The following is a 26,453-nucleotide window of genomic DNA, read 5'->3' as shown; positions in this document are numbered from 1 at the left end:
GTCTTGCCATAACAAAGGGGTTATGGGGACTCGAGACAGTTCATCTTTTAAATTTGTAAACAATTTTGAAAAACATAATTCCACTATGATATTATGGGGTGTTGTGTGTGTAGGAAAAATCTAAATTGAATCCATTTTAAATTCAGGCTATAACAACACAAAATGTGGAAGAAGTCAAGGGGTGTGAATACTTTCTCAAAGCACTGTAATTGTATGTCCAAATCATTTGCGGGGATGGAATTTGGAGACCCAAGCGATAGGTTGTAGTGCTGAACCTACCGAGTTGACCGGGCTCCCCCCCCCCCCCAAAAAAATTTTTGTATTATGTTAAATATTAGCTACTATTAAGAGCCACGGTCAGTAATACCCACGTACATGTATAACTGTCACTTTAGTGTTACTTTCCTTTCAATTTGTAGCCTACATTTTGCGACGTTCGGTTCTGTCAACCTTTCTTTCCTCTTACGTCCGTGTAGTTGTTGTTGAGGGTCGCTAGCAATACTGTATTATAAAGGCTATTAGGCTTCATTTAAGAACATGTCGTCTATTTGAATCATAATGGAACTCACACCACAGGTAGCAGGTCAAACCTGGCGCACGGTCCACGACGACTGTACCGTTGTTATTACAGTTCCATGATTAGTGAGGAATAGAGTAGATTTATAGGACTATTATTATTATTCATTATGAAGTATTATTATTATATTACCCTATTGTGCACTTTTCTCCCCTTCCAATATTCCATGGATTGAACTTGAATGTGGCAACTTTCAGGATGAATCAAACCACTGTATTTGTGATTCATCAATATATTTTGTTCATATATATTACAATATCAGAGTATTTTCCATCTACCCATTGGTGCTGAAACAGAGACGAATATGCATATATTTAATGTCTTTCTTTCATTGATCCCTAATATTTTGAACCCGTACTCTCAATATATTCTTGTGAGTTTGTTGACAAAATTCGAATGAAAGGTACACCGTATTTAACCCTATCAGTCCCGAGACCCCAGAAAAGGACAGCTTTTCATTTATCTCACATTCATTTAGCCATTATATTTAGCCTCACAATGATGTGTTTCACCATTTTCTTTTCAGGACAACCAGGGATACAAGTAGAGTAGAAAACAATTTGACAAACAGTTGTATTCATGAGTTTTATTAACACGTGTCAACAAACAGAATAAGTCCGCCAAAGCAAAAACCTGATAAAAATGAAATTATATGAATAATTTAAGTCCAGAAATTGTTTGCTCAGTGTGAAATGAATTTACAACTAGTCAGTGACAACAGTGTGGAGTTTGTAGTTTGTGACAGCAACTGTCCGTTTATTACAGTATTATAGACACTATGTCCTGGGATGTAGAAGAACCCTTTGTCTTCTAATGACTCTTGTGTAGCCTGTGAGCTGCATAGAGATAAACATGTGTGTGTTCGTATGAGTCTCAGCTTTTCATAGAATGTATTTTAATAGTGTGTAGCTCAAACCATTCTGACTCTACAGACGTTCTTGTAAAAAAGACTCGGCCCTGGGGCCACTTTGGGATCCGCCATTGTCTCACAAACACAGCTCTAGCTCATCCCCCGTTAATCACACAGACTAACGGTTGGTGCCAATGATTGCAGAAGAGATAGACAAAACCAACGGTACCTTGAAGTCTGTAGCTCAAACACACAATCTTTAAAAGAGGATAGAAGTCCAAAAATCACGCCAGCACGATGGTGGGACTCATTGGGTTAAAGGTGGCTTGAAGTGGAAATGACATCGATTTCGCACCATTTAAATCTTATTCGAATCTGTTCACATACACCCTCAGAAAGAATGTCAATTTTTTTTGGTCTGTCGTGATTGTGATAAGTGAACGTATAGATGTGCAAATGTGAATGTTTTCATACATTCATAGAATGTTTGGAAATGACATAGAGTCAGGTATTTGTGAAAATTCAATAGTAATATGAATGTGAAAGACATGCATTTGAGCAATTAATAGACACCGCGGTCAATACAAAACTCAGTCTTGTCCAGATCCGGACTCTACACAGACTGGTTCGCCATAACCAATCACAGCTAGAGTAGGCCTGTCATACAAATAGGCCATGCCATACGAGAATGTGCCATTCGCGTTGATGTTGCATGGCGCCGGGCTGTGTTTACAGGCAGCAGAACAGCACGAGTTTGTCTGGATCATCGTTGAGAAAGCGGTAGCAAAAGTCACAAAAGAAACCTGAATTGTTTTCTGCAAATATATAAACAACAGGAGTCTTACTTTTTTGGAACTTTTACAGTCCTATTGCTCAAAAACAACAAACTACTTCTCCCTTAGCCTTAGCCCATTCATAGACGCTAACTACCTTTAGCGTCTATTCATGAAGGTGTGTTCTGGCCGGTGGAGTTTTGTTAAGTGGCCCCTTGTTCTGAAAGGTAACAGGCATTGCTTGCGGTGCATTATCTTTCATATCAGCAATAAATAATACAATTCAAATAAAAGGTTCATATTACTTCACACTTTTATAGGGTTATTGTCTCTTTTTTTTACGATTCTTTCTCACTGATATAAAAACATTTGTTCCATATGTTTCAAAAACCTTTTCACAGGCAATGATTATTGAGGTTTCTTAATGTTAAAACGGAGTTGTTCACCTGGTCCCACCGGTAAGCGGTGCTTATGGCTGAGAACCCTTGGGATAAGACAGAATGCCTTGTTAATGCCTTGGGTTCTCGAGAACGTCAGCCTGTTCAGAACAACAACAACAACGATATTAGCCTGAGCCAGATGAGCAAACATCTAGCACAGGGGACAGTAGATAAACCCTCTCATACTTTGTCAGTGTTTCGTTGACAGTCAAAATTGCACTGTGAATACGATGGGGGGGGGGGGGGGGTGTCTACCACTCACCCATTTGTCCAGGTGATAACATAACATCTGCAGTACAGGTCTCTGTGTTATTTAAGGTTCTAGATAGCTAAATGATTTAGCTACCAATTCATATTGCTAGCTTGCTAAGTACATTGGCCTACATGAATAGATACGCTAAAGCCTTAGCCACGTACCGCATAGCTAGATTGATTGTGTTGAGATTCCCAATCACTGCCCTCGTCATCCTTTTCCCCCCCAGAAATATTGGGTTTGTGAATCTGAAACAGTTCATCTCCCGAATGGCTGGAGGCAGCAGACAATGTACTAGCTGTGATTTACAACTGATAACAATATTTATTAGACTACCTAGTGATTTATTGTCGAATTTTATTAATCCTGTGTTGACTGCATCCTGTTAATTTAATCTCTACGTAATGTAATTTTGGGTCAAATATAACCTTTTTTACTCTTATAAAGTTGGTTTTGAAACATAAAATGGAAATATTAAAATATCTGTTGGTTTCATTTCAGCAAAGTAGTAAAAACAGTGTCAGTTCCACTGTAAGATAAGATAAGATGTACTGACAACCCGATTGAATGAAAAATCAGCAAGAGAATCTGTTGGCCAGCAAGCGAGAGGGTTTTCAGCAGTTTAATTGAAATGTTTTCACTGCGTGCAAGATAGCCACATCTGTAGAGTGTGTTACTCGCCTGCATAAGGTAAGTCTGAATACCAACTACTGAGAACTGCATCGGAAAGGTGTAAGTAGGAAAGGCGTACATTTCCTAAGTCTGAATCGGCCCCATGGTGAATTTGGGCTGGTAATATATTTGTTTATTTTTTACCCTACGTTTTTTCTGTTACCTGTTGTTGTTTTTCTGCAGAAAGAGCAATTGACTCAGGTCCGCAAGCAGATCTCCCGGGAGGAACATGAAAAGAGACATCTGGGGAACTACAGGTAAGGGGGGGAAGAGGCACCGAGTGAGGAGGGCTTCGCTTACATTTACGGGGTCACATGCGGAGCACCCGCATCTCAGGAGGATAAATAACATTGGGAGAGAAAATCAATTGAATGTTTGAGTGGGACAAAAGTGAGAACGCGACAGAGTGGGGGGGGGGGGGCTGCGGAGGCTTGAGTTGTGACTCTTATGCGTGAGTGGTACCAAGGAGTTATTGAGAGAAAGAAAGAGAGAGAGAGTGCGTTGCAGAGGTTTGAGTCGTGGATCCCGTGCGTTCACGAAGGCAGCGCAGCCACGTCATGCGAAAAGAACAGGCGAATGAGTAAGCGTCTGATCTCTCACTCTCCCTCTCCTCCTCTTCTTCCTCCTCTCTCTGATAAAGACTTCAGAAGATGTACGTAGGCCAGTCAATTCCTTATAGTATCGTTGACGTGTCTGAGTCAGAGCTTGTATTTTGTTCATTGTTAATACTCTCTCCATCCCTCTGCTTTCTCTTTCTGTCTCTCTTTCCCGCTCTCTCCCCCCACCTCTCGCTCGCTCTCCCTTTTGCATAAGTGACCTCTTCCCTGAACACTCAATGAGCGGATAGTCTAATGGCGACGTGCGTCTGTGAATTATTGTCGGTAGCTAACCCTGCCAGACACACCAGTCTGGAACCCGAGCTAATAAACCCTGACTGTGTCCCAAGTGGCAACCTATTCCCTTTATCGTGCACTACTTTTGACAAGGGCCCATAGGGCCATAGTGCACTATATAGGGAATACATTGCCATTTGGGATGCAAGCCCCTGGGATTCATATACGGCATCGGGATCTGATTTAGGCTCGCTCGTTAGCGTCTCTTAACTAACTTAGCCCGTCATTAGATGAAATGCACTTCAGGTACGGGAGTCAGACGAGAGACCGGCATCAAAGGGAGCTCAGGTCCAGTGCCTGTCACCGTGTTTCGTTTATCAAACTTCTCAGAAGTGTGTGTGTGCATGCCTGTGTGCGTGCATGTCTGTGTGTGTGTGTGTGTGTTTATGTGTGTGTGTGTGTGTGTGTTAACCAGCGTAGGGGACTTAATAAAAGGCTGGGAAGGGACAAGTCAAGTCGAAACTCATTGAAATAGGTCAAGTTTTTAGCGGATGTAATTGCGAGTTCTTACACGATCCCCAACTAATCAAAACAAGGGCTGAAATATGCAGAAACATTCAGAACATGAACAACTCCTTCAGAAGAAACATGTGGGTCAAATCGCAGATTAAGGCAGCCATATGTTTAAAAGCTGGGGCCAAAATATGAGCGATGGCGAACACACAGCCTGCGTCCCAAATGATACCCTATTCCCTGTATAGTGTACTACTTTTGACTAGAGCCCTATAGTGCCATCGCTAAACTTTGCCTCTCGAGTTGAGCCATCACTCACATGTGTAGCTCTTAAAGGATTGACAGCTTTATCCCCCCACGATCTCAACATTTACATTGGTTTATCCCCTTGATTATGGTGGGTAGGGGGCCGTTCCAACCCCAAAGCAGGCTGTTCGCTCTTCAAAATGACTGGCTATACAGATGTTCGATCACGCTGTTGCAGGAGAACTTTCCTTTAATGCCAAACTTATTTGAGGTTTAAAAAGGCTTCTGATGATTGTAAATTCCACTTTGAAATATCAGACTTGATTTCCCCTTGCGAAAAATGCATCAACCCTGCAAAAAGGTCCATTAATTATAAAGTCACATTTCCTGTTGCTGCAGGATTATGTTCCTGCTGCAGCAAACTGGCTAAAATGTCAAAGTCCTACATTTAAGCCAGTCTCCACCATCAATTCAATTAGCCGTCTATTAGCACTGAGCCCACTGAGCAAAAACTAGTTGAATCAACATTGTTTGCTCATCATTTCAACCTAAAAATGCAATATGATGACGTTGAATCAACGAGGAAAACTGATTGGATTTGAAATAAGCGATCAATGTAAGAGAGTTTAGTCTTTTTTTTTCACCCAACTTTTAACTTAAATTCAATATGTCATTGAATGTTGGTTTTACATTGAATTCACATTAGTTGACAACTCAACCAAATGTAAATCAAATCTGTACGTTGAACTGACGTCTGTGCCCAGTGGGAGGGACCTTAAACTTACATTAAAAAAACGTCAATAGAAAAAGGTACCGGTTGACTTTCCTCGGCGGTTACTGTTCATTTCAATGAATGTTATGTCATTGTTTTTGTTCCCTCTCTCTCCTCCCACAGACGTATTTACCCCCCAGATGACAAGCTTCTCCTGGAGAAGTATGAAAGCCTCCTCTCAGCTGCCTTTCAGACCTTCCTCGCCGGCCGTGCGGCCTCACTTCAAAAGGAAATGAATAATCCTCTGAAACGAATGAAGGTATGTACCTGAGACTGAACAGCACAAACACACACACTCTACTCTCTTTACCTCTCTCTCTTTTTCACTCGCCTTCTCTCTCTCTCTCTCTCTCTCTCTCTCTGTCTCTCTGTCTCTCTCTGTCTCTCTCTGTCTCTCTCTGTCTCTCTCTGTCTCTCTCTGTCTCTCTCTGTCTCTCTGTCTCTGTCTCTGTCTCAGTCTCAGTCTCAGTCTCTGTCTCTGTCTCCGTCTCTCTCTCTCTGTCTCTCTCTCTCTCTCTCTCTGTCTCTCTCTCTCTGTCTCTCTCTCTCTCTCTCTCTCTCCCTGTCTCTCTCTCTCTGTCTCTCTCTCTCTTGCCCCTCACCTCTATTTAGATGCTCTCTGCAAAAAAAAAAAGAAGAGAGAAAAATACATACAGAGAGAGAGAGTGTCTCCTCGATCCGTGTTTTGTCACCTTGTCCTTGAAAAGCGTCCATTGACCGCTGATCATAGCATTTGTTAAAAAGCAGGACGAACCCGTACTACCTCCATCTTTGTTTCCAGGTGCTTTGTCTGCCTCTGGCCTTTCCCCTTCTCGGTCTCGGGCGTTCACTGTTATTCCTTAGCTCCTCTTCTCTGTGAATCGCCACAGTGTTAAGTTGAAGCGGTTTCTCTAAGATCTCAATGTATTTGAAGGTGCCTGTGATGGTGCCGCGTTGCTGCGGTTTGTGGCGCGAAGGTACGTTCATCGGGAAAGTAATTGTTCATAAGGAAATCGCAGGGATGCTCTGGCATTGGGGGAGAGACGGACTGCAATCCCAAATGGTGCCCTATTGCCAATAGCGCAGTGCTTTTGACAAGGGCCCATAGAGCTCTGGTCGAAAGCTGTGCTTCATGTAGGGAATAGGGTGCCATTTGGGATTGCACGCAATGCTTTCTGAGGAGTTTTATTCATGATGCATTTCAGATGGAGTGGTGGTGTTCGGTTTCTATACTGCGAGAAAGGGATAAAGAAAGGGAGAGAGAGAGAGAGCGAGTGGGTAGACAAGGAGGAGTATGAGAGAGAGACGAGAGAAAGCGGTAAAGTGGTATGGTTGATACTTGGGGGGGTTTGGACCGGTAGGGAGTTAGCAAAAGGGGAGCGAGTGTGTTTGAGAGTAGGAGAATGGGAGACCGAGGGAGGAAGAGAGAGAGAGAGCGACAGAGGGAGTTTTAGGAGGAGGGAGGGTGAGACAGATAGACAAACAGAGAGTTAGCAATAGCCTGGAATGGAGGGAGGGAGGGAGGGAGGGAGGGAGGGAGGGAGGGAGGGAGGGAGGGAGGGAGGGAGCACGGCAGAGGGATTTGGAGGGATCTGCCATATGTACATGTGGCTTTGAGTCTATATGAGCTAACCTCCTGCAGAGCGAGAGGCTGGCTGCGCTGGTTGGTTGGTTCATGATCAGGGATTCAACCAAATGCCAACACAGCTTTGGCCTTATGACCCTGGCACACAAACACACACACACACACACGTTTGTCCCCGCATTTGACATTTGAGCAGGCTAAAGCTACTTGATTGCTAATCTGAGAGACCACAGTCACGTTTAATCTGTATTTGAGAGACAATGGGAGAGCACCATTAATCACCCTCTCTCTCTAATTCAGCCGCGGTCAAAAAGGAGAAGGGGCCCGGCGTTTTGGGACCACGGGGAACATAAAGTTTCCAGATTTGATCATGTCCGCGTTCCAGATGGCACCCTATTCCCTACGTAGTGCACTATTTATATGGCATAAGGTGCCATTTGGGACGCAGCCCCATACATCAATAAAGAGTCAGGGCCAAAGAGCCACACATGTTCTGCCAGGTCTTCCATGGTCTAGCTATGCAATGGTACTGAGCCATTATGGAAGTGGAACACCTGAGTTTTCACATCCGCTTGCAGGTCGGGAGTAGCAACAGAAGCTTTTACAACCCTTATTAGTGGTAGTCGATTGATTGATTAAACGTGTAATTGATAGAATTCATCGTTTGGCACTTGGTTTACGGTACCGTAGGCTGTTGTACTGACTTGAGATCTGCACTCGTACTCAAACGTCTGGTTAAGTCTCCCATTGACGTGAACGAATGATTTACATCTCCGTGGAATCTAATTATTAATGGTTTATCAAGTACTAACCGACTGTATTCCGTGTGTTTGCAAGGAGGAGGACATCTTGGACCTACTGGAGCAGTGTGAGCTGGACGACGAGAAGCTCCTGGGGAAATCGTCACGGCAGAGAGGACCCAAGGTGAGATTTAGGGGGGAGGGAAGGAGGCAGGGAGGAAGTGAGGCCTCTTCGTCTTCTCCAAACATCTCTGGGTCCATGAAAAGTGCTCTGTAAAAATCCATGTATTATCATTATTAACAGAGAAAAAAGAGAGATGGAAGAATGAGAGAGAGGAGAGTATGAGGAGGAGGAGGAGGGAGGTTTGAAAGCGAGGAATGAATGAAGGAAGGAAGGGAGGTAGAGAGAGGGGGCAGATGCCCTAAGGGAACACACCGAAAGAGAGAGGGAGAATGTCTGAGAGAAAGGGAAGGAGGAAAAAAGGCAGAGAAGCAGATGTATAAAGAGGCTGATGCCTTAAGGCAAGCATTTTCAACCTTTTTAGCGCTGGTCTCCCTTTTTCACATTTGAAAAGTGTCACCCCCCACTCTTTTTTTAAATGATTGTTTATTGAGATAGCCTATATTAAATACACCACTAGCTTGATTTTGTTTTAATTCGAGGGACCTAGGAAAATGTTGTTTTGAAGCTCATTTCCTGCAATTATACATCCTGCAACTCATGACGCCTTTTAGGTAGGCTTTTTAGTAATAATAATAATTGTGAGGAAAATAAAGTCCAGACCCGATTTCTCCAAATGTTATTCCCCTACCAAATATGTTTTTATTATGATCATTTATATGAACCCTCGATTTAATTATACATAATCTTTTACAGAACGTGAATAGATCAATTGATAGCAACGGAGTCACACATGGTACAAGATTACTTCCCAAGCAAAGTCCATTTTCTTTGACTCTTCGACTTTAGAAGGCTGTAGCTCAGCTTCTGAATGTCATAGATACAAGCCAAATATATTCCAACGTGCATCAGTCATGTCTTCCTATGGCATTTCACCTCTTGCTTCTAGCAAACATTGAAGATATTGGCGTTGTTTTTAGATCTGTCGAAACAATCGCAAATTGTATTTGCAAAACGTTGGCGCCCCCTAGGTCAGGAACCCCTGCCTTAAGGTATCAGAGAGAGAGAGAGAAAGTGATCCAGAAAAAGCACGTAATGGAGATGGAGAGTCAAAGCAAGATAGGCCCTGGTACAACCAATCCCCTAAGGGAAGACCTGTCAGCTCTCCCTCTCCCTCACTTCCCCTCTCCCTCTCTCTCAGTCCGTTACCCCACATGCCTCAATCCCCCATCCCCCATGACAGCACATTACTCTCCCCATCGCCTTTCCCCTATCTCCCTTTCTCCATCTTTCTCTCCACAACCCTACATCTAAACCCATCCCTCACTGAAGTGGGGGAAACGCACGACGGTCTGCGTCCCAAATCGCACCCTCTTCCTCTACATAGTCTTTACCAAAAATACTACACAGGGAAAAAGGTGCCACTTGGGACGTAAGTCACCAAGTGTGCGCAGCGATTCAATGGGACAGTTTTCTGCTGTATTAGGGCCCTTTACGCGAGGATAACGACTCATTCAGACACAATTGCTTTTGTCGAAATTAATTTGTGCCTGTCGCTTTGGACCATGCCAAGTGCGGGCTGACGTGGACTGACTGGCCTGCTGGCCCTCCTCTGAGTGCTCTGATGGATCGACACACTCCCAGGGGCTGTATTACGGGCCATCTGGGAAAAAAGCGGGAGAGAAGGAGAGAGGGGTTGAAATGAAGCAATTTAAATACCGTGGATTCATACTTAAGCAGTGCAGAAAGGGTTGATAGAAGGGGGAGAGAGAGAGAGAAGGTGATCGAGAGAGATGGTTTTCTTTTCTCCCCTTTCTCTTTTTTCTGTCCCTCTCGTTCTATCCTCTGCTATTTTTGTCTCTCCCTTTCTCTCTTTCTTCCCCCTCTCTCACTCTCGCCACTTTGTTCCCCCCTCCGGTGATTGTATATAAGCTCATGCCTAGGATCACATCCTGCACATACATTTTGTACGCGAGAAGCGCTTGCTAAATTAGCTGATGAATAACAGATGTGAATGCTTTATTAATGCTAACAATGTGTTCCTTCCATGGTGTGAAATAGACATTCAATTTAATTAACTTTTTTTGTGTCTGGTGGTGAGGGGGGGGAAATGATAAATTCATGCTACAAAGGCCAAGAAGGAGGATTTGAGTGGCCGCTTGGATTTAATTAATATGTCTCTCTCCACCGTCGCTTTAATCACAGCTACAGAGACAACACACACGCGCGGCTCATTGGGCGTGTACACATTAATGGCGTGTGGAACACGCTCACATGTGCGTGCGCAGACGAGCACAGCTGCACGTACAGGATCTTAATTTGATCACTCTTTTTTTTTTGCAGAGAATTTTCCTGCACGGCAGGAAATGCCAAATATTAGTGTATTCATGGTTTAAAAAGGCCAATTAAGTTTGTCATTTCCACTTTAAAATGGCAGACTTGATTTGCCCTAACGGAAAATGTATTAACCCCAACAAAAAATGTCCATTAATTATAATCCACCTAATAATTTACATTTCCTGTTGCTGCAGGATTATTTTCCTGCTGTAGCAAACTGGCTCAAATTAAGTTTGTACATCAGTACACATAGACAGACACACATATGCATGCATTCACAAACACTCATACATATAGTACACAGACAGACACACACCACATACACACACACAGTCATACACTTACGCACATAGTCATACACTGACACACATACACACCGATGCACACGCGTATTTGTAGACACATGAACACTCACACTGACACACACACACACGTACGGGCCCGTGGTGTCACCTCTGCTTCTCACAGTGACGGACGGTAATTGGCTAGGGTTGAAGGGTGTGTCTGTGGGTGCTGACATAATCTTCTCTCTCTCACTGTGTGTCCGTGTCTCTCTGTCTGTGTGTCTCTCCTTTTGTGTGTGTGTGTGTGTCAGCCCCTGTCCTCCATGCCTGAGAGCGCCCAGACGCCGTGCGGCAGGAGACAAAGGGAGTATGGAGGCGACGGAGGAGACGCCAGCGGCAGCAGCGTCAACAACAGCAGCTCCGAGGAGGGCCCTGAAGAGGAGGATGACAGGGAGGATGAGAGGGAAGGAGGGAAGACAAGGGAGAAAAAGAGTGTCTCTTACGACCTGGGAGAGAACAAGTATAAGTCGTCGCCGGAGCGCTCAGGTGAGGAGGAGAGGAGGAGAGCAACCCATACACGCACCGAAACACACAAATGCACAGGCGTCCGCGCACAGAGACACAGACAGAGACCCGAGACACGCACCGAAACACACAAATGCACAGGCGTCCGCGCACAGAGACACAGACAGAGACACGCACAGAAACACATATACACACACTCCTTCCCCCTTCACACACACACACCCTCGTAAAATGGAGGAGGGGATCTGGGAAAGTCTTTATTAGCAATCAGAGGCCTCTTCTATAAGAAGGGCATTTCACAGACATTCTCTCCATTTCCTCCTTTCTTGGACTGCTTCCCATATTCTCTGTAGAGTGCACTACTTTTGACCAGAGCCCTATGGGCCCTGGTCAAAAGTAGTGCACTAAGTTCATATAGGGAATAGGGTTCCATTTGGGATGTAGTCCTGGTATATTGGGGAGAAGGCTGTTTTATGAGAGGGCTCTCTCTGGCCATGATGCCTTCCAGATGACTACAAGGGTCCAATGATTACTAAAACAAACTTGTGTCACACACGTGCACGCATGCAGACACACACTTAGGCTGTCCTATACACGCAGGCAGGCAGGGAGGTTGGTAAGTAGGTAGGTGCCCATGCACGTACACGCACACACGTACGCACCTTTTCTCTCTAATACACGTGTGCAAATACTCATAGGCATTAGACACATGATTGCTCTATGTTACCCTCACACACACATACACACTCTCTCTCTCTCTCGCTCTCTCTCGCTCTTTCTCTCCAGCATGCCAAGTTCCTAGATATACTGCAGTGTTGGGTTTTGGTGGTGTCGGCCAGGTCCCGGTCTAGCTAAATTAGTGATGTAAATCTGCACAATGCATTTGTTTACCTAATTAATACATGAAACAGGCTAAATCCATATTTTTTAATTAGGGTCATCGTCTGATGATGGCTCTATGGGAAGGCTTTTCATTCTACTAGTTGTCGTCGTGTGTGTGTGTGTGTGTGTGTGTGTGTGTGTGTGTGTGTGTGTGTGTGTGTGTGTGTGTGTGTGTGTGTGTGGCATGTAATGGAGGGAGATAGAGAGGCTTGTGACTTACCTTGAAAACTCTTTCAGCAAATTGGCCTGAAATGTGCTCTTCGGGAAACTAGAGGGAAAGATTGATAAGTTGGACATTCCTACAGGTTTTATAAGGTAATGTGTCTTTTCCACCAAGTTTCAAAGTCCCAGTCCAGGTAGCGAAAACACACAGAAATCTATTTGTGTGTTGCATTGTGAAATATTGGGTGGTTTTCTGCTCGAGCATTATATTTTCCATTAGGGGTATATCCCAAATGGCACCCTATTCCATATATAGTGTACTACTTTTGACCAGAGTCCAATGGGCCCTAGTCAAAAGTAGAGCACTACATAGGAAATATGGGGCCATTTTGTACACAGCCTAGGTCTAGAATGAAGGACAAAGAAGTGATTTGGCTGGATTTGAGGGGCTGCTCTTCGCTGGAGTGACTTTGCCTCCGCCTACCGACTCCATAAGCGCCCATCTGGGGGCGGCCTCAGCTAAGCCCTATAATGTGGCCGATTTGGCAAGTTCCGTGCTCAAGGTTCGCCGGTGCAGGAGCAACACACACACACACACACACACACACACACAGTCTGATGTCCAGACACACACACATATACGAGCAGACGCACACACATGCACACAAACCTTCATCTCCAGGCTTACACACACACACTGGGCTGGCTGGACGTGCTGCTGGAGGTGGTTCAAGCTCCGTGGTCCTGGGGAGGTTCTGTGGCTGTGACTGGGCTGGATGGGCCCGCTGCCCTGCTCTCTAATCCGGGCCTGAGGAGGGAAGAGAGCAGCCGGCCCACAGCCACAGAAACACATGCTTTAGTGATTAATGAAAGCCACATTCAATAGGCCACCACGTCGGGTCCCGGAATGGGACTTCGAATGCCACACTTCATTTCCTACGATGGAATGAAAGTGGACAGTATGAAAAGCAGAGCATGAGAGGACAGACGAGAGGGGGAGAAAAAGAGAGAGAGAGAGAGAGAAGTGAGAGAGTTCCCCTTCTTTGGACTAAGTTATTTAGGTCACCACTTTATTCCTTCATTTCGTGTAATCTTTTTTCCTTCTCCTTTTGTTCTTCCCTCTCTCTCAGGACGGGTTCACTGGAAACCTCTGACGAAGCCGGTCAAGGCCGGCCTCTCTGCCTCCTCCTCTCCGACCCTCTCTGGGCCAATCAGACGCTCCATCTCATGCCCGCGTTCTATATCCTCCCTGGCCGCCCAGTCACCCACCAACGAGACGCGAGCCTCGCTGGCCAGGCCCTCCCTTCCTGCGGCGACGGCCCTCGTTAGGCCCAGCTCCGCTTCTCTGCGCTCTCATTCGCTCAGCCGCAGCGGCTCCACCCACAGGGTGCCGCACAGCAGTAGTCTAGGTACCATCCACGCTAACATGGTGAGTTACAAACACACACACACGCGCACTTATCATTAAACTTTCTACAATCACACTTTCTACACGCTCTGTCTCCTGCTCTTTTTCCCCCTCCCTTGGGAGCATACAGTAGGCTACCATTACCATACCATATAGTGCCTGACGAAACCTTTCAAGTTGCTAAAACTATCTCCACATTCTGTGGATGGCCCTTCTTTGGATGAGGCCCTGTGCTGTGCGGCTCAAAGCCTGTACAGATAGCTGTTTCCCTAACCCAGTGTAGCTCTGTGTCTGGCCTCTCTTGACACACACACACACACTATGCCCATTCTCTTTATATGCCCAGTCTCAGTCTGTTCCTGGAGGCCTCAGCGATATGGACTCTGATGAGCTGGAGTGCTCTCCAATTACCATGGCCACACTGTCTTCTCTCGCTCTGTCTCTCTGTCTCTCTTTCCCTCTTTCTTTTTCTGTCTCTCTCGTCTCTCTTTCTACCCCATCTCTCTCTCTAGCTCTCTGCTCTCTGAGATCTCAGCTGAAACTCATGATGAAAAGCATTTCAACCCCATTCATGTTCTTTTCTCTCCTCTCTCTCCTTTGTGTGTCTGACCCTTGTGTGTGTGTGTGTGTGTGTGTGTGTGTGTGTGTGTGTGTGTGTGTGTGTGTGTGTGTGTGTGTGTGTGTGTGTGTGTGTGACCTATATGTGTGTCTGTCGGGCCTGTATTTATTTATTTTGTTCATTTGTTTGGCTTATGTATGTGTTTTGAACATTTGTGTGTGCAGGGTGATCCCGTGCTGATCCTGAGGAGTAAAGACCAGGAGACAGAGCTGACAAGACAGAGCCTGGCCGCTCTCAGCGCCATGAGGATCCGCTTCCCGGGGAAGACTGAGGAGGAGGCCGAGGCTGTTCTGGATGAGGTGTGTGTGAATGTATATACAGCGTATCTCCAAAGAGAGACAATGACCAGAGCCAACCATAGAGTATGCGACTATTCCTGACCTCCCAGCCCCTCCACAATGGCCTCCTGACTGCCTATTGTCTTTGAAAACTCCCTCATGGCCAAAACGTGGGCAGGAGAAAGCCTCACTGTATTCCCCTCAGCGCATGTGTATTTGTCAATGCCTCTTTCCCCCTGGACGGATCGCCTCCGCTACATCGGTGTCGAGGTCGTGTGACACAATTGCAGTTCCAGCTGTTCCGCTAATAAACTCTTAACAGGTGCGCAAGATGAGCAGCCGCACCTGGCTGCCTCGTTACCTCACTTGTGAGATGACAGTGTGAAAATAGTGAGCCACCGTGGTTGACTGTGAACTTTAAGCTGCAATATGTCACTTTTTGGGCGACCCGACCAAATTCGCATAGAAATGTGAGTTATAGGTCTGTCATTCGCGTTTGAAACCAAGTCTAAGAAGGCATAGATCTGTTCAATGTGCGTTTTTTCTATGCTTCCCGTGCTTAAGTTTAGTTTTTGTCTTTTACTTTCAGTTTTGTACACCAGCTTCAAACAGATGAAAATACAGTGTTTTTGGTTATTAAAAATATATTTCACAGCGGTTTAGATGGTACAATGATTCTCTACACTTGCTTGTTTTGTCACATAAAATAAAATTAGGCAAACTATTAGAATTTTAGCAACCAGGAAATATTATATTGCACCTTTAAAAAAAAAATGATATTCATAGTTGACTATATTCAAAACGTTGCAAGCAACTTGCTCCTACCTACTGAGTCCCACAGTAAAGCGCGGGGGCTTGCTATTTTTTACTTTAAACGTGGTTTCAAGTTGCCGAAAATGACAACTTGAGATGGTTTTGTGATTGATGTTATTTTCAAAGTCATTTTGAAATCTGTTACAAATCGCGAGCCAAGGATTATTCATAACCACATTAATCATGTGGAATCGTTGTGTCTCAAATGGCACCCTATTCTCTTCCCCACTGCATTTCAAACATAGCGATTGGTAAAATCGCACGGTTAGCGTCGTCATAGAGAATACATCAAGTGTGTGCGTGTTAATGTAAATTAGGGTGTCAGTTTGATTTCATATAGGTTCAGCTCAGTTTCAGTTTAACACTTTCCCCTCACAGCCCGTCATCCCGTCTACGGGTTGAACATGGCAGATTGTATCATTGATAAGCGCCTAAATTGGAATGCGGTGGCTGTACAGTAACATGTTTTTACATGACATCAGAGCTCAGGTTCTCTGCTTCACAGCGCTGTATGGGTTTTGACTGAGAGCCGTTATAAACCTGAGCACCACGCGTGACACGAAGATGCTCCATCCCTCCCGCTAATTGAGCTACTTTTGCGCATTTGTTGTTGTCTGAGTGAAGGAAATGCTATACATTTAGAGGAGTCGATGTGTTTTGAAAGATAAGATGTTGAGGATAATATTATTTAAAAAAATACCGCTTTGATGTCATGCAAGAAAACCACACACCCATGAGTCCAAATGTGCACTTCACATTTCCATTTTTCAAAACTCATGTCATTTACAGTATCAACATTTATGATCGTTATGGTTGATCCACAGTTAGAAGGATGACACGCATTATACCCCAGGTTCTCCTGAACAGAATGAGCCTACGTTTGTCACATTGTGCAGATAATTTGCGCCAGAACACGCACTTGAATGCAAACATGACTCCATGCTACAGTCTTAGGAAAAAAAAAATGCTATCTAGAACGTAAAAGTTTTCTTCGGATCTCCCCATAGGAGAACCCTTTGAAGAGTCTTTTTTGGTTCCAGATAGAACCCTCTTGGTTCCAGGAAGAATCTGGATCAGGTGGGCATAAATTAAAAGCTTATTCTATTGCCAACGTGTGTATACAATCTTTCAAAAAAATGTCAATGAATATTATTCTAATGTTACTGAGTGTATCAAGAGTATTTTCAGATTTTGTTATTGACAAATGCTGTGAAAATGCACATCAAATCAACAGTGTAATGTTTGAATTTAGTCTTGTGTCAGGTGAACTGTTGTGCCCTCACCTTTGGTCTGATCATTTCCCCATTGTAAAGTTTTCTCTTTCATTTGCTACCATTGGTCAATCATATGGTTTTTATAGTTCTTCTATGCGAAACATTTCAATTTGGCCCTATCCATATAGGCCAATTTCGACGAGTGTAAGGGGTTAAGGCCTTTCTTCACTGGACACATTCACAGTCACACCATAAAAGAAGGAGAAAAAAAAAAAAATGCAGGTCAATTATAACCGTCCTAACACCAGACTCCAACAGATTGACAGACGGCCGTAGACTGTGAAAAGGTGCGGTGGTCTGAGGCGGCCGGGTCTATAGAATATAGTTTTGGGTCGTGCGTCTTGGATGAAAAGGCCTATTCGGTTGCAGCCGGCCTTGTTCGCGGTTCCCGGCGTCTCTACCGCAAGACATTGATTTAGTCTCCGAGGCACAACGCAAATGCAGACCCCGAACTGTTTGAATACTTGAGTAACAATACCCCGCCGGTTCCATGGGCTGATTGCTGAACATGAGGGATGAGATGGAGAGGGAGAATAGAAATGGGAGAGAAATAGTTTTTTTGCTTCCATGAGCTGATTGCTGAGAACGGGGGGATGAGTGAGAGAGAGAAAGCTAGAGAAAGAGAGAAAATCACACACACACACATATAGGAAAAGGAGATCATTTTAATTTTTGTCTCCTTTCTTTGCAAAATGCTGCGCGGGGGTCTAAGTTTTTGTTCAAAGGCTACTCCTCTTTGCACAATGTCCCAACTGGTGAATAATACAGTTATTGTTGAGTTATTGTTGCAGATTGTTGATTTTATTCTGTGCTTTTCTCTCTCAGATACTAGACAACTGGAAGTACCACAAACCCAAAGTGGCCTCTTACTGGCTGGTGAAGTTGGATTCCACCAAACAAAGGAAGGTGAGTCTCATCAAAGCCACTATCCTGATTTGGATAGTGGCTCTTGATTCATAATGAAGATGATGAAATGCTAATGAAAGATAATGAAATGTGCCCACTCTTTTATAACCTACAGTATATGGGTATACAGTATATCATTTATTTAAATTGTCATTGAGCAGCTGTAAATATTGCAGATTATACCTTTGATGCTTGTATTTATTGTCATATTGAGACATTTGGTAATTCAGTATACCAGCATTTCTGGATGTGTGCAGATTTATTTCATTCCATGCATTTCATTCCAAAAACTTGCTCCTCCCTTCTGGCCTCGCCATTCAGTCCCCTCGACAGATCTGGTTAGGTGAAAGCAATATGGTGGAAACTAGGAGGATCAGATCTGTTCAGGGGAGTGAATGATGACTGAGGGGGAGGGAGCAAGTGGCTATGCCTTGCATCACCGTCGTTGACAGCCTTAGCTAGACGTAGCGAGGAATAACGAGCAGTGAACAAAAACAAAGTCGCATCTGACATGACATGAATGCTGTTGATCTCATATGTGGGCTGTGGTGGTGGAATGTGCTGGAATGTAATGCTACAGACTCTCTTGTCCCTGGTCCTTTCTAATGAACACCATACATTGGCTGGGCCTGTAGCTATCCTAGCACTCTGCTATCTGATTAGCATTGGAGGCTGCCTAGTGATGGTGGAGGTAGCAGTCAAATAGAGACAGCGTTTTGCTCTATACCCTACGCTAGCCCATTCATAGAGCATCTGTGCCTTTAGAAACGCACATTCTCCTATATCGACACACACACACACATATGCCAGCACACACGGGAACACACACACACATCATGGCCATCAGTAATAAGACAAGAAATCAAAGGCTCCACGGCAATAGCAATTACATTGCTCTGAAAGAAAGAGAATGGAAAGGAGGGATGAGGGATCCCTCATTGACCGCCTGCAATCTCTGGTCCCTGTACTTCTCTATCAGCCTTCATCAGATACTGCCTACCTACACACTCCGCCTGATTTCTGTGTGTGTGTGTGTGTGTGCGCGTGTGTATTACGTGCTTCTTTTTGCATGCATTTGTGTCTGTGTGTTGCGTGTGCATCGGCTTCCAAGTATACACAGCCACACCTGCCAGCTAAGAAAGAACACTCCCAGTAAACTAGAAACCTCAGGTTAAAACTAGAAAAGTAAGTTTCAGTAGAAACTTTGTCTGCTTGCTCAGCTGACTGAAAGTGTTATGGCAGTGGAAAACGGCTCGTTTTCTAGTTATAGGATAGCCTATACGCCCTAATCGATTGTAAATATTGCTTTCCAATTATTGAATTGACATCAAATGTAACAACAAGATATCCTACATGTATAGGCTGTAGTTTGACGACTTCCATTAAACCCCAGGCTTGCCCCAAAGGCTTAGACTACACAATGGTGTAGTTCTCCAGAAGTATTTTTCGCCCCTTAGCGACCACTTTTTATCTTGCGCCTCTGTTGATGATTTTGATCTCACAATGTTGGCAATTCTACAGTGGGAAACAACTCAACTCTATTGGTTTTCTGAGATGAGTGTCTACCCATTATCTACACAGTGAACATATTCCCATACCCCTTGTTCCAAAAATATTTTTGGATTGGACTTTTTACGTTGAATATGATCCGCGATTGCCAGTGACCCTAAGTAGTCCTACAGTAATAATACAGGCATTTACAGATGAGAAAGGGTTTTTAAGTGAAATTGTATAATGTGGTCAGCAGTTGTGGTCAGTAGTTGTGGGGTTGTGGTCTGTAGATGTGTGCTCAGCAGTTGTGTGGTTATGGTCAGTAGTTATGGTGTAGTTGTGTTGTTGTGGTCAGTAGTTTTGCGGTTCAGTAGTGGTCAGTAGATTTCTTAAAAGACAGAGCTAGCTCGCTAACCAGAGGCTTAAGAAACTTTTGGGCCGTGAGAGCGTGAGAAGAGGGTCAAAGGCGCGTCTCACGGCCAATCCACTTCTTATCTCACGCATTGGAAAAGCACTGCTTTTAATTTTTCTGATTAGTCAGCTCGTTAACTTTCAACTGTGCTCCAATTTGTTTTGAAATTGGAGCATCTGCGCCTGTAATTTAACATCATGAGCGGGAACCTATCATTGCCCTGTCTTGCCACAGCGCGGTGAACCCGCAGCACATTGAAGCATACAGTATTATTGGTCTATTTACGTAAGGTGTCAAGGAGATTAGATGCGTGTTTTAAACAAATGCTCCTCAAGATTAGAGTGGAGATGAATGGAGAGAGAGAGAACGTTCTCTGCTGAGTTTATAAAAGTGTAAAAGGAGTAGGACTGTGGCACTGTTTTGTGTACAATGTTGCTGTTACTCCCGTCCCTATTGCAGAATGCAGCCTTTTGACAGCATGTACTAAGGTCGATTTCATCCACACTTGCATTAGTCCCCTCGTTTGGTGACTGGCATTTAGGCTGTGACAATGAAAAGGCAGAATACAGTATGTTTTAGCAGGGAAGTTTGGAATGGTGACCTGATCATTTGGTCAAATAGATTGTGAACCCAAAAGTGTAAGTTTGATTCAAAAAATAATTTGGTTAGGGTGTAGGGGCGCGTTTACGTAATCTTGTCTTCATGAGATGTTTTCTATTTACAGATCTTATTTAGGGGCTTCATAGCGAAGGGGGTGAATACATATGCACGCACCAGTTTTCATTTTTGTATTTTATTTTTTAACAAGTCATTTTTTTCACTTCACCAATTTGGACTATTTTGTGTTTGTCCAGTACATGAAATCCAAATAAAAATCCATTTAAATTACAGGTTGTAATGCAACAAAATAGGAAAAACGCCAAGGGGGATGAACACTTTTGCAAGGCACTGTATTTTATTTAGTCTGATCAGTGGAACAATTCTCATTCTTTACATTGGGCTAAAACACAAAAGTACTGCTCTTGTCAGCGAGAACACTACTGATTACACTACAGTGTAATCACATATTTGAAATCTGATGTGCCTAGTCGTGTCTTTGAAAATGAATTATATGAGGCTATGTATTTTTGCAGCCATTCATGGACAGTTTTGAATACAAATAAGCATTGGATATTAAATGCTCCACAAATCAAATATAATTTTTGACATTTTAGTATTGTGCACATGCTAGGCAGAGATTGTACGGTGGGTCACAACTCAGAAGCGCTTCATATTTGTCTATGTCGAGTAAGATTATGGGAATGATCTTCAACTGGTAGGCATAAACCAGCTGAATTTTGATATTCATTCTATTTTTCTTGAAGGTTGGGTGATTTTGAGAAACACCCAGCACTTGGGAAACATAGATCAGGGGTGGCCAACCCTCCTGGAGAGCAAGCAGGATTTTGTAAAAAAAAATATATATATATATATATATATTTTTTTTTAATTAGCATACTTTAAATTTCATCCCCCAAAAAGTCAAAGTAAGAATGTCGTCGAATTATGAGTGTTCATTTCATGTTCAAAACATCCTGAATACACCTGACCTGTGGTTTTTATTACAATACAATTCACCCTGGTCATAGGCCTAAGCCATGTCAAAATACGTAGAATTGCAGGAAATGAGCTTGAAAACAGTGCAATGTTCCACCGCCTAAGAGTTGTGCCACTGAAATTCACAGCAAATCTCATCCCGAGCTCTCTTCAAAAGTTGGCAGCCCTATAAACGGCTTATTTTATCAGTAAAAAAAAAGCATTAGTAGGACTATAGGAAACATCAAGTATTGAACTTACAAGTGTTATTTTGACAATATTTGCGTACTTCAGCTTATAAAAGGAGTTACTTGTTCATATAAAATGGGTTGCTGAGTTGCTAGGCAATTACGTTTAGTTTTGAACCACCATGTTAACTAATGGGAGTTTTTGGAATGACAAAAAGTTAACTATTATACCTCCTCTGATGATGATTTTTGCAGGGTTTGTAATTTGGAGTGTTCTGTATCGTAAAAGGTGAATCAATAGCAATGTTTCAAAAATGTAATATTTTGGTCACCCAAGACCTCCGTGTTAAAATTAGCATTTTTAAGTGATTATATATTTTTTTAAGTATGATGACTATAAAAATCATATGTCAGCAACTCTCTGCACATTATCCAGTTAAATGATATGTTTCACATAAAAGCTGCAGGAGGAGTAGCGGTGGGAATAATAATAATAATAAGAAGTAATTGAAGTATGACGAATAACAGTAGTGTGTTGCTTTGGAAGCACACTCTTAATTAATTATTGTGTTGCGGTGGTCTTTCATGCTGTCCCTCTGGCGTCTGTTGAAACCTTGATTTATTTCGATTTTCTTTCTCTCCCTCCCTCTATCTTGTACGTTTTTTTTTTTTCATGTTTGATGAAGTTTCTTGACATCGTTATGTACTAACGTTTTTTTCTCTTCCTATCACTTTCCCTTTCTTCCCGTCTGTTTCTTTCATGTCTGGTGAAGGTTCTGGACATCGTCCGTACCAACGTACGCTCGGTGCTGCAGCGGCTTTGGAGGGAGCCGGACGTGGACAGTTTACATTTGTATCGCCTTTTCAACCGCGTCTTTAACCGACTGCTCTGGAGCCACGGACAGGGCCTGTGGAACTTGTTCTCCAACACTGGGTAGGTCTCTTTCTCTCTCTTGTTGCCTCTCTGAATCAATCTCTCTTTCTCATTCTCTTTCTGTCTCTGTCTGTCAATCTCTCTCTCAATACCTGATTTCTCTTCAATACTTGGTACACTGCAGTGCTCAATCCCATATCGACCTCCACCCACTATCCCCTATGCGCCTGCAAAGATATGAGAGTATTAACAATATGATAATACCTCCACCTTGCCCTCGTCCTCTGATAGACTAAGTGGAGTTTTCACCATTGTTCTTACACCTTTCCAATTCTCTCAGATCACCCCAAGTGCATAGCTGGTAGGAACTATGGATCGATTTGGGATTGTGCGTGTCTTTTTCTGCCTTGATGAGTGCATATTTCAGTAACAAATGTCCAGGAAGTATGTAGCAATCAAGTATGTAACAACTGAAATCCATGCTACATACAGCATGATGATATCAGCATTTGTTAGGCTCCACATTCTGCCCAATGCATATTTGAATGACAGCGGGTGCACTTATTGACAGGCCCAGCCATGCACTGCTGTGGAGATGGCAGACAGACAGACTGGCAGACATCCGGACAGACAGACAGGCAGACCGTATAGACAGACAGGGTAGACAGACAGTCCCTCTCATCCTGAAAAGAGCTACAGGGATGAAAGCAACACGTGTCTATCAGAGTCGAGACACATTTCTCAGTCTGCATAATGTGGCCACAGATCTTGTTTTCTTATCATCGGGGCTTTTTATGTGTCAGAAAGAAAGAAAGGAAGGAAGGAAGGAAGGAAGGAAGGAAGGGCTAAAGTAGGTCCCGTACTCTTCTTTCCTCACTCACTTCTGTTTGTAGAAAGGTCCTTTGATGTCTCTCCCGACTTTTTTTGTGTGCCATTTTTGTGCCGACTGTAAGTGGCTTTCTACATAGTGACTCATCTCACTGCATCCTTATAGAAACACACACACTCCTATTCACATATCTACAGACACACACACACATACATTATATTATATCATCTTCAAGAGCCAGCTGTGGGTGCAGCCAGCTTCTCATCTCGTTGCTGATAAAGGTTCAACCTTTTCCTCCCTCTCCATATTCTTTTTGTAAGCAGTTAGCAGCGCTCGTCGTGGGGGGCTACGTGGGTTTTTGTATAGCTGCCCCGCAACTGCCACAGCTGGTAATTGATTGTCAATGACCGAGTGCTCCGTACTGTAGCCTTGTTCGAGTCAGTGAGTGGCTTTATTTCACTTGATGAGAGTCCGAGTCTCCGGGCGGATTAGCCAGCAGATGCGGCTCAGGCACCACATGCTGCTTGCGTCTAATTAGGGAGCGCGCTCCGGAGGACGTGGGCCGCCGTAGCCACAGGATAAACGCTGCAGGGGGGCCCGGCGTCATGCAGCGTTGGAGCCCACCTCGCGAGTGTAAACGTACACTCGAGATCCACGAGACCCCTCGTTTGATATTTCATCTGAGCAACTTCGACAATCAAACGCCGCCGCGACTATTGCGGTCGGAATTTGAAAAGGGCTTTGAAAGAGGAAGAAGAAAAAACTGTCTCTAAACCGTTCAAAAACCCAAAGAATTGAGAGGGAGAGGAGAGACATTAAAACGCCCCGACCCCTCAGTTCTCTCACAGTTCTGAGCGCCTCACAGTCGGGGGGAACGGCCAGTGTGATAAAGGGGGTTAAATGTACAGCATTTGTTTTATCCCCTCTTATGTCTTTGTGCCTGTGTGTTCTGTGGCGCAGCTCGTCGTGGGAGACCATCTTCAGTAAGAGCAGCGAGGTGGTGTCGCAGCAGGAGCTCCAGTGCTGCCAGAGGCTGGTGCAGCTGTGCAGAGACTGCCTCCTCGTTGTCTACAAATTTGTCTCAGAGTCCCGGGGCTCGCTCACCGGCCTCAGCCCCGAATGGGACGACACTAGGTGAGGATTGAAGTCCATTCTTCCTTTGTTTTCTACTGATGAAACAAATCATTTTTGCAACTGATATGCTTCCATCTTGTGTTGTAAAATTCTATACACGTTTCAAAAAATCTTGGTTGGAGGTAGAAACTTTCCCAGTTCCCAGGTTTTACAGAATTCCTGGTTGGAGGTCTCTATGCTAATTCCCCTCCTGATTCTGGGAAGCCTCCAAACGGGATTTCTGAAAAATTCTGAAAAAAGAATTCTTTGCTCCAACTCCCAATATGGAGTTGTTAGTGAGAGAACACACAAGACTTGGACAACGTTATGATTCCCATTGGGTATTGCAATGTTTCGAATCTCAGACCTGATGAAAATTCTAGTAGGGATCAGAATGTTACGCAAGTGTTGTGCACCACACCACTACGTCATTCTTTTTTTCATTCATTTTCCTTCTCCATCTAGCACCTGAACCAAGTGGTATGTGTTTATATTTTCTCTCTCCGTGTTTCTCCTAATAATACCTGGGCTAGGTGGTACCCCCCACTTCCAAGGCCTAACTTGGTTGTCCCCCCCCTGCCAAGCTTTAATATTACTACTTAAACCCCCAACACGTCTACCCTTCCTAATCCCTAAAAAAAGTATGGTTTTCATTTGAAACTTTCAATGCCGGCAGCTCACAATGTTATTTCCGAACCTTTGTACCCCGAAAAACTCCCCATTCCGCCCTAACTAGGATTCTTCACAGGAATCTCACCTGACCAACAACTGACCCCAGCCTCTATACCCCTTCTATAACTCTTCTATTTTTAATGTCGATCCTCATAAGACTTGGTGGGGGATTGGTTTTGAACGTGTAAACTTTTAAGATGCGACCCAAATGGCACTCTATCACCTACAATACCAGTCAAAAGTTTGGACACACCTACTCATTTTTCTTTCTTTCTACATTGTAAAATAAAATAAAAAATAAGATATCAAAACTTTGAAATAACACATATGGAATCATGTAGTAACCAAAAAAGTTTCAAATACATCAAAATATATTTTAGATTTTAGATTCTTCAAAGTAGCCACCCTTTGCCTTGATGACAGCTTGGCATTCTCTCAACCAGCTTCACATGGAATGTTTTTACAACAGTCTTGAAAGAGTTCCCACATATGCTGAGCAGGCTGCTTTTCCTTCACTCTGCAGTCCAACTCATTCAGAACCAGCTCAATTGGGTTGATGTTGGGTGATTGTGGAGGCCAGGTCATCTGATGCAGCACTCCATCACTCTACAGCCTGGAGGTGTGTTGGGTCATTGTCCTGTTGAAAAACAAATGATAGTCCCACTAAGCGCAAACCAGATGGGATGGCATATCGCTGCAGAATGCTGTGGTAGCCATGCTGGTTAAGTGTGCGTTGAATTCTAAATACATCACTGACAGTGTCACCAGCAAAGCACCCCCACAGCATGACACCTCTTCCTCTATGGTTCACAGCGAGAACCACACATGCGGATATTATCCGTTCACCTACTCTGCGTCTCACAAAGACACAGCTTTTGGAATCAGAAATCTAACATTTTGACTCAGACCAAGGAGAGATTTCCATCGGTCTAATGTCCATTGCTCATGTTTCTTGGCCCAAGCAGGTCTCTTCTTCTTATTGGTTTCCTTTAGTAGTGGTTTCTTTGAAGCAATTCAACCATGAAGGCCTGATTCACTCAGTCTCCTTTGAAAAGTTGATGTTGGGATGTGTCTGTTACTTCAACTCTGTGAAGCTTTTATTTGGGCTGCAATCTGAGGTGCAGTTAACTCTAATGAACTTATCCTCTGCAGCAGAGGTAACTCTAGGTCTTCCTTTCCTGTGGCGGTCCTCATGAGAGCCAGTTTCATCATAGCGCTTGATGGTTTTTGCGACTGCACTTGAAGAAACTTTCAAAGTTCTTGAAATGGTCTGCATTGACTGACCTTCATGTCTTAAAGTAATGATGGACTGTCGTTTCTCTTTGCTTATTTGAGCTGTTCTTGCCATAATATGGACTTGGTCTTTTACCAAATAGGGCTATCTTCTGTATACCACCCCTACCTTGTCACAACACAACTGATTGGCTCAAACGCATTAATTAAGAAGGAAAGAAATT

The 26,453-nt window shown here is 43.8% G+C and overlaps 1 protein-coding gene across 6 annotated transcripts in view; it reads left to right on the top strand.

Annotated features, from left to right (window-relative positions):
* ttll7 (tubulin tyrosine ligase-like family, member 7) overlaps window positions 1–26,453 on the top strand; it is a 190,212-nt gene that overhangs the window by 140,745 nt on the left and 23,014 nt on the right. For 5 of the 6 annotated variants that reach the window (XM_055862303.1, XM_055862301.1, XM_055862300.1 and 2 more), the window contains 9 exons: window positions 3,749–3,822; window positions 6,053–6,188; window positions 8,331–8,417; window positions 11,287–11,521; window positions 13,675–13,973; window positions 14,736–14,870; window positions 17,762–17,842; window positions 22,282–22,442; window positions 24,172–24,345. In XM_055862303.1, coding sequence (XP_055718278.1) covers window positions 3,749–3,822; window positions 6,053–6,188; window positions 8,331–8,417; window positions 11,287–11,521; window positions 13,675–13,973; window positions 14,736–14,870; window positions 17,762–17,842; window positions 22,282–22,442; window positions 24,172–24,345 — 1,382 coding nt within the window. Of the gene's footprint in view, window positions 1–3,748; window positions 3,823–6,052; window positions 6,189–8,330; window positions 8,418–11,286; window positions 11,522–13,674; window positions 13,974–14,735; window positions 14,871–17,761; window positions 17,843–22,281; window positions 22,443–24,171; window positions 24,346–24,789; window positions 24,812–26,453 lie in introns of those variants that run through there. The other variant, XM_055862304.1, reaches the window with a different exon arrangement.

Source organism: Salvelinus fontinalis, chromosome 14, assembly GCF_029448725.1.
Source record: "Salvelinus fontinalis isolate EN_2023a chromosome 14, ASM2944872v1, whole genome shotgun sequence".
In the NCBI taxonomy this organism is placed as follows: Eukaryota; Metazoa; Chordata; class Actinopteri; order Salmoniformes; family Salmonidae; genus Salvelinus; species Salvelinus fontinalis.
The sequence above is the reverse complement of the archived record's forward strand: the minus strand, read 5'-3'. Positions and strand labels throughout refer to the sequence as shown.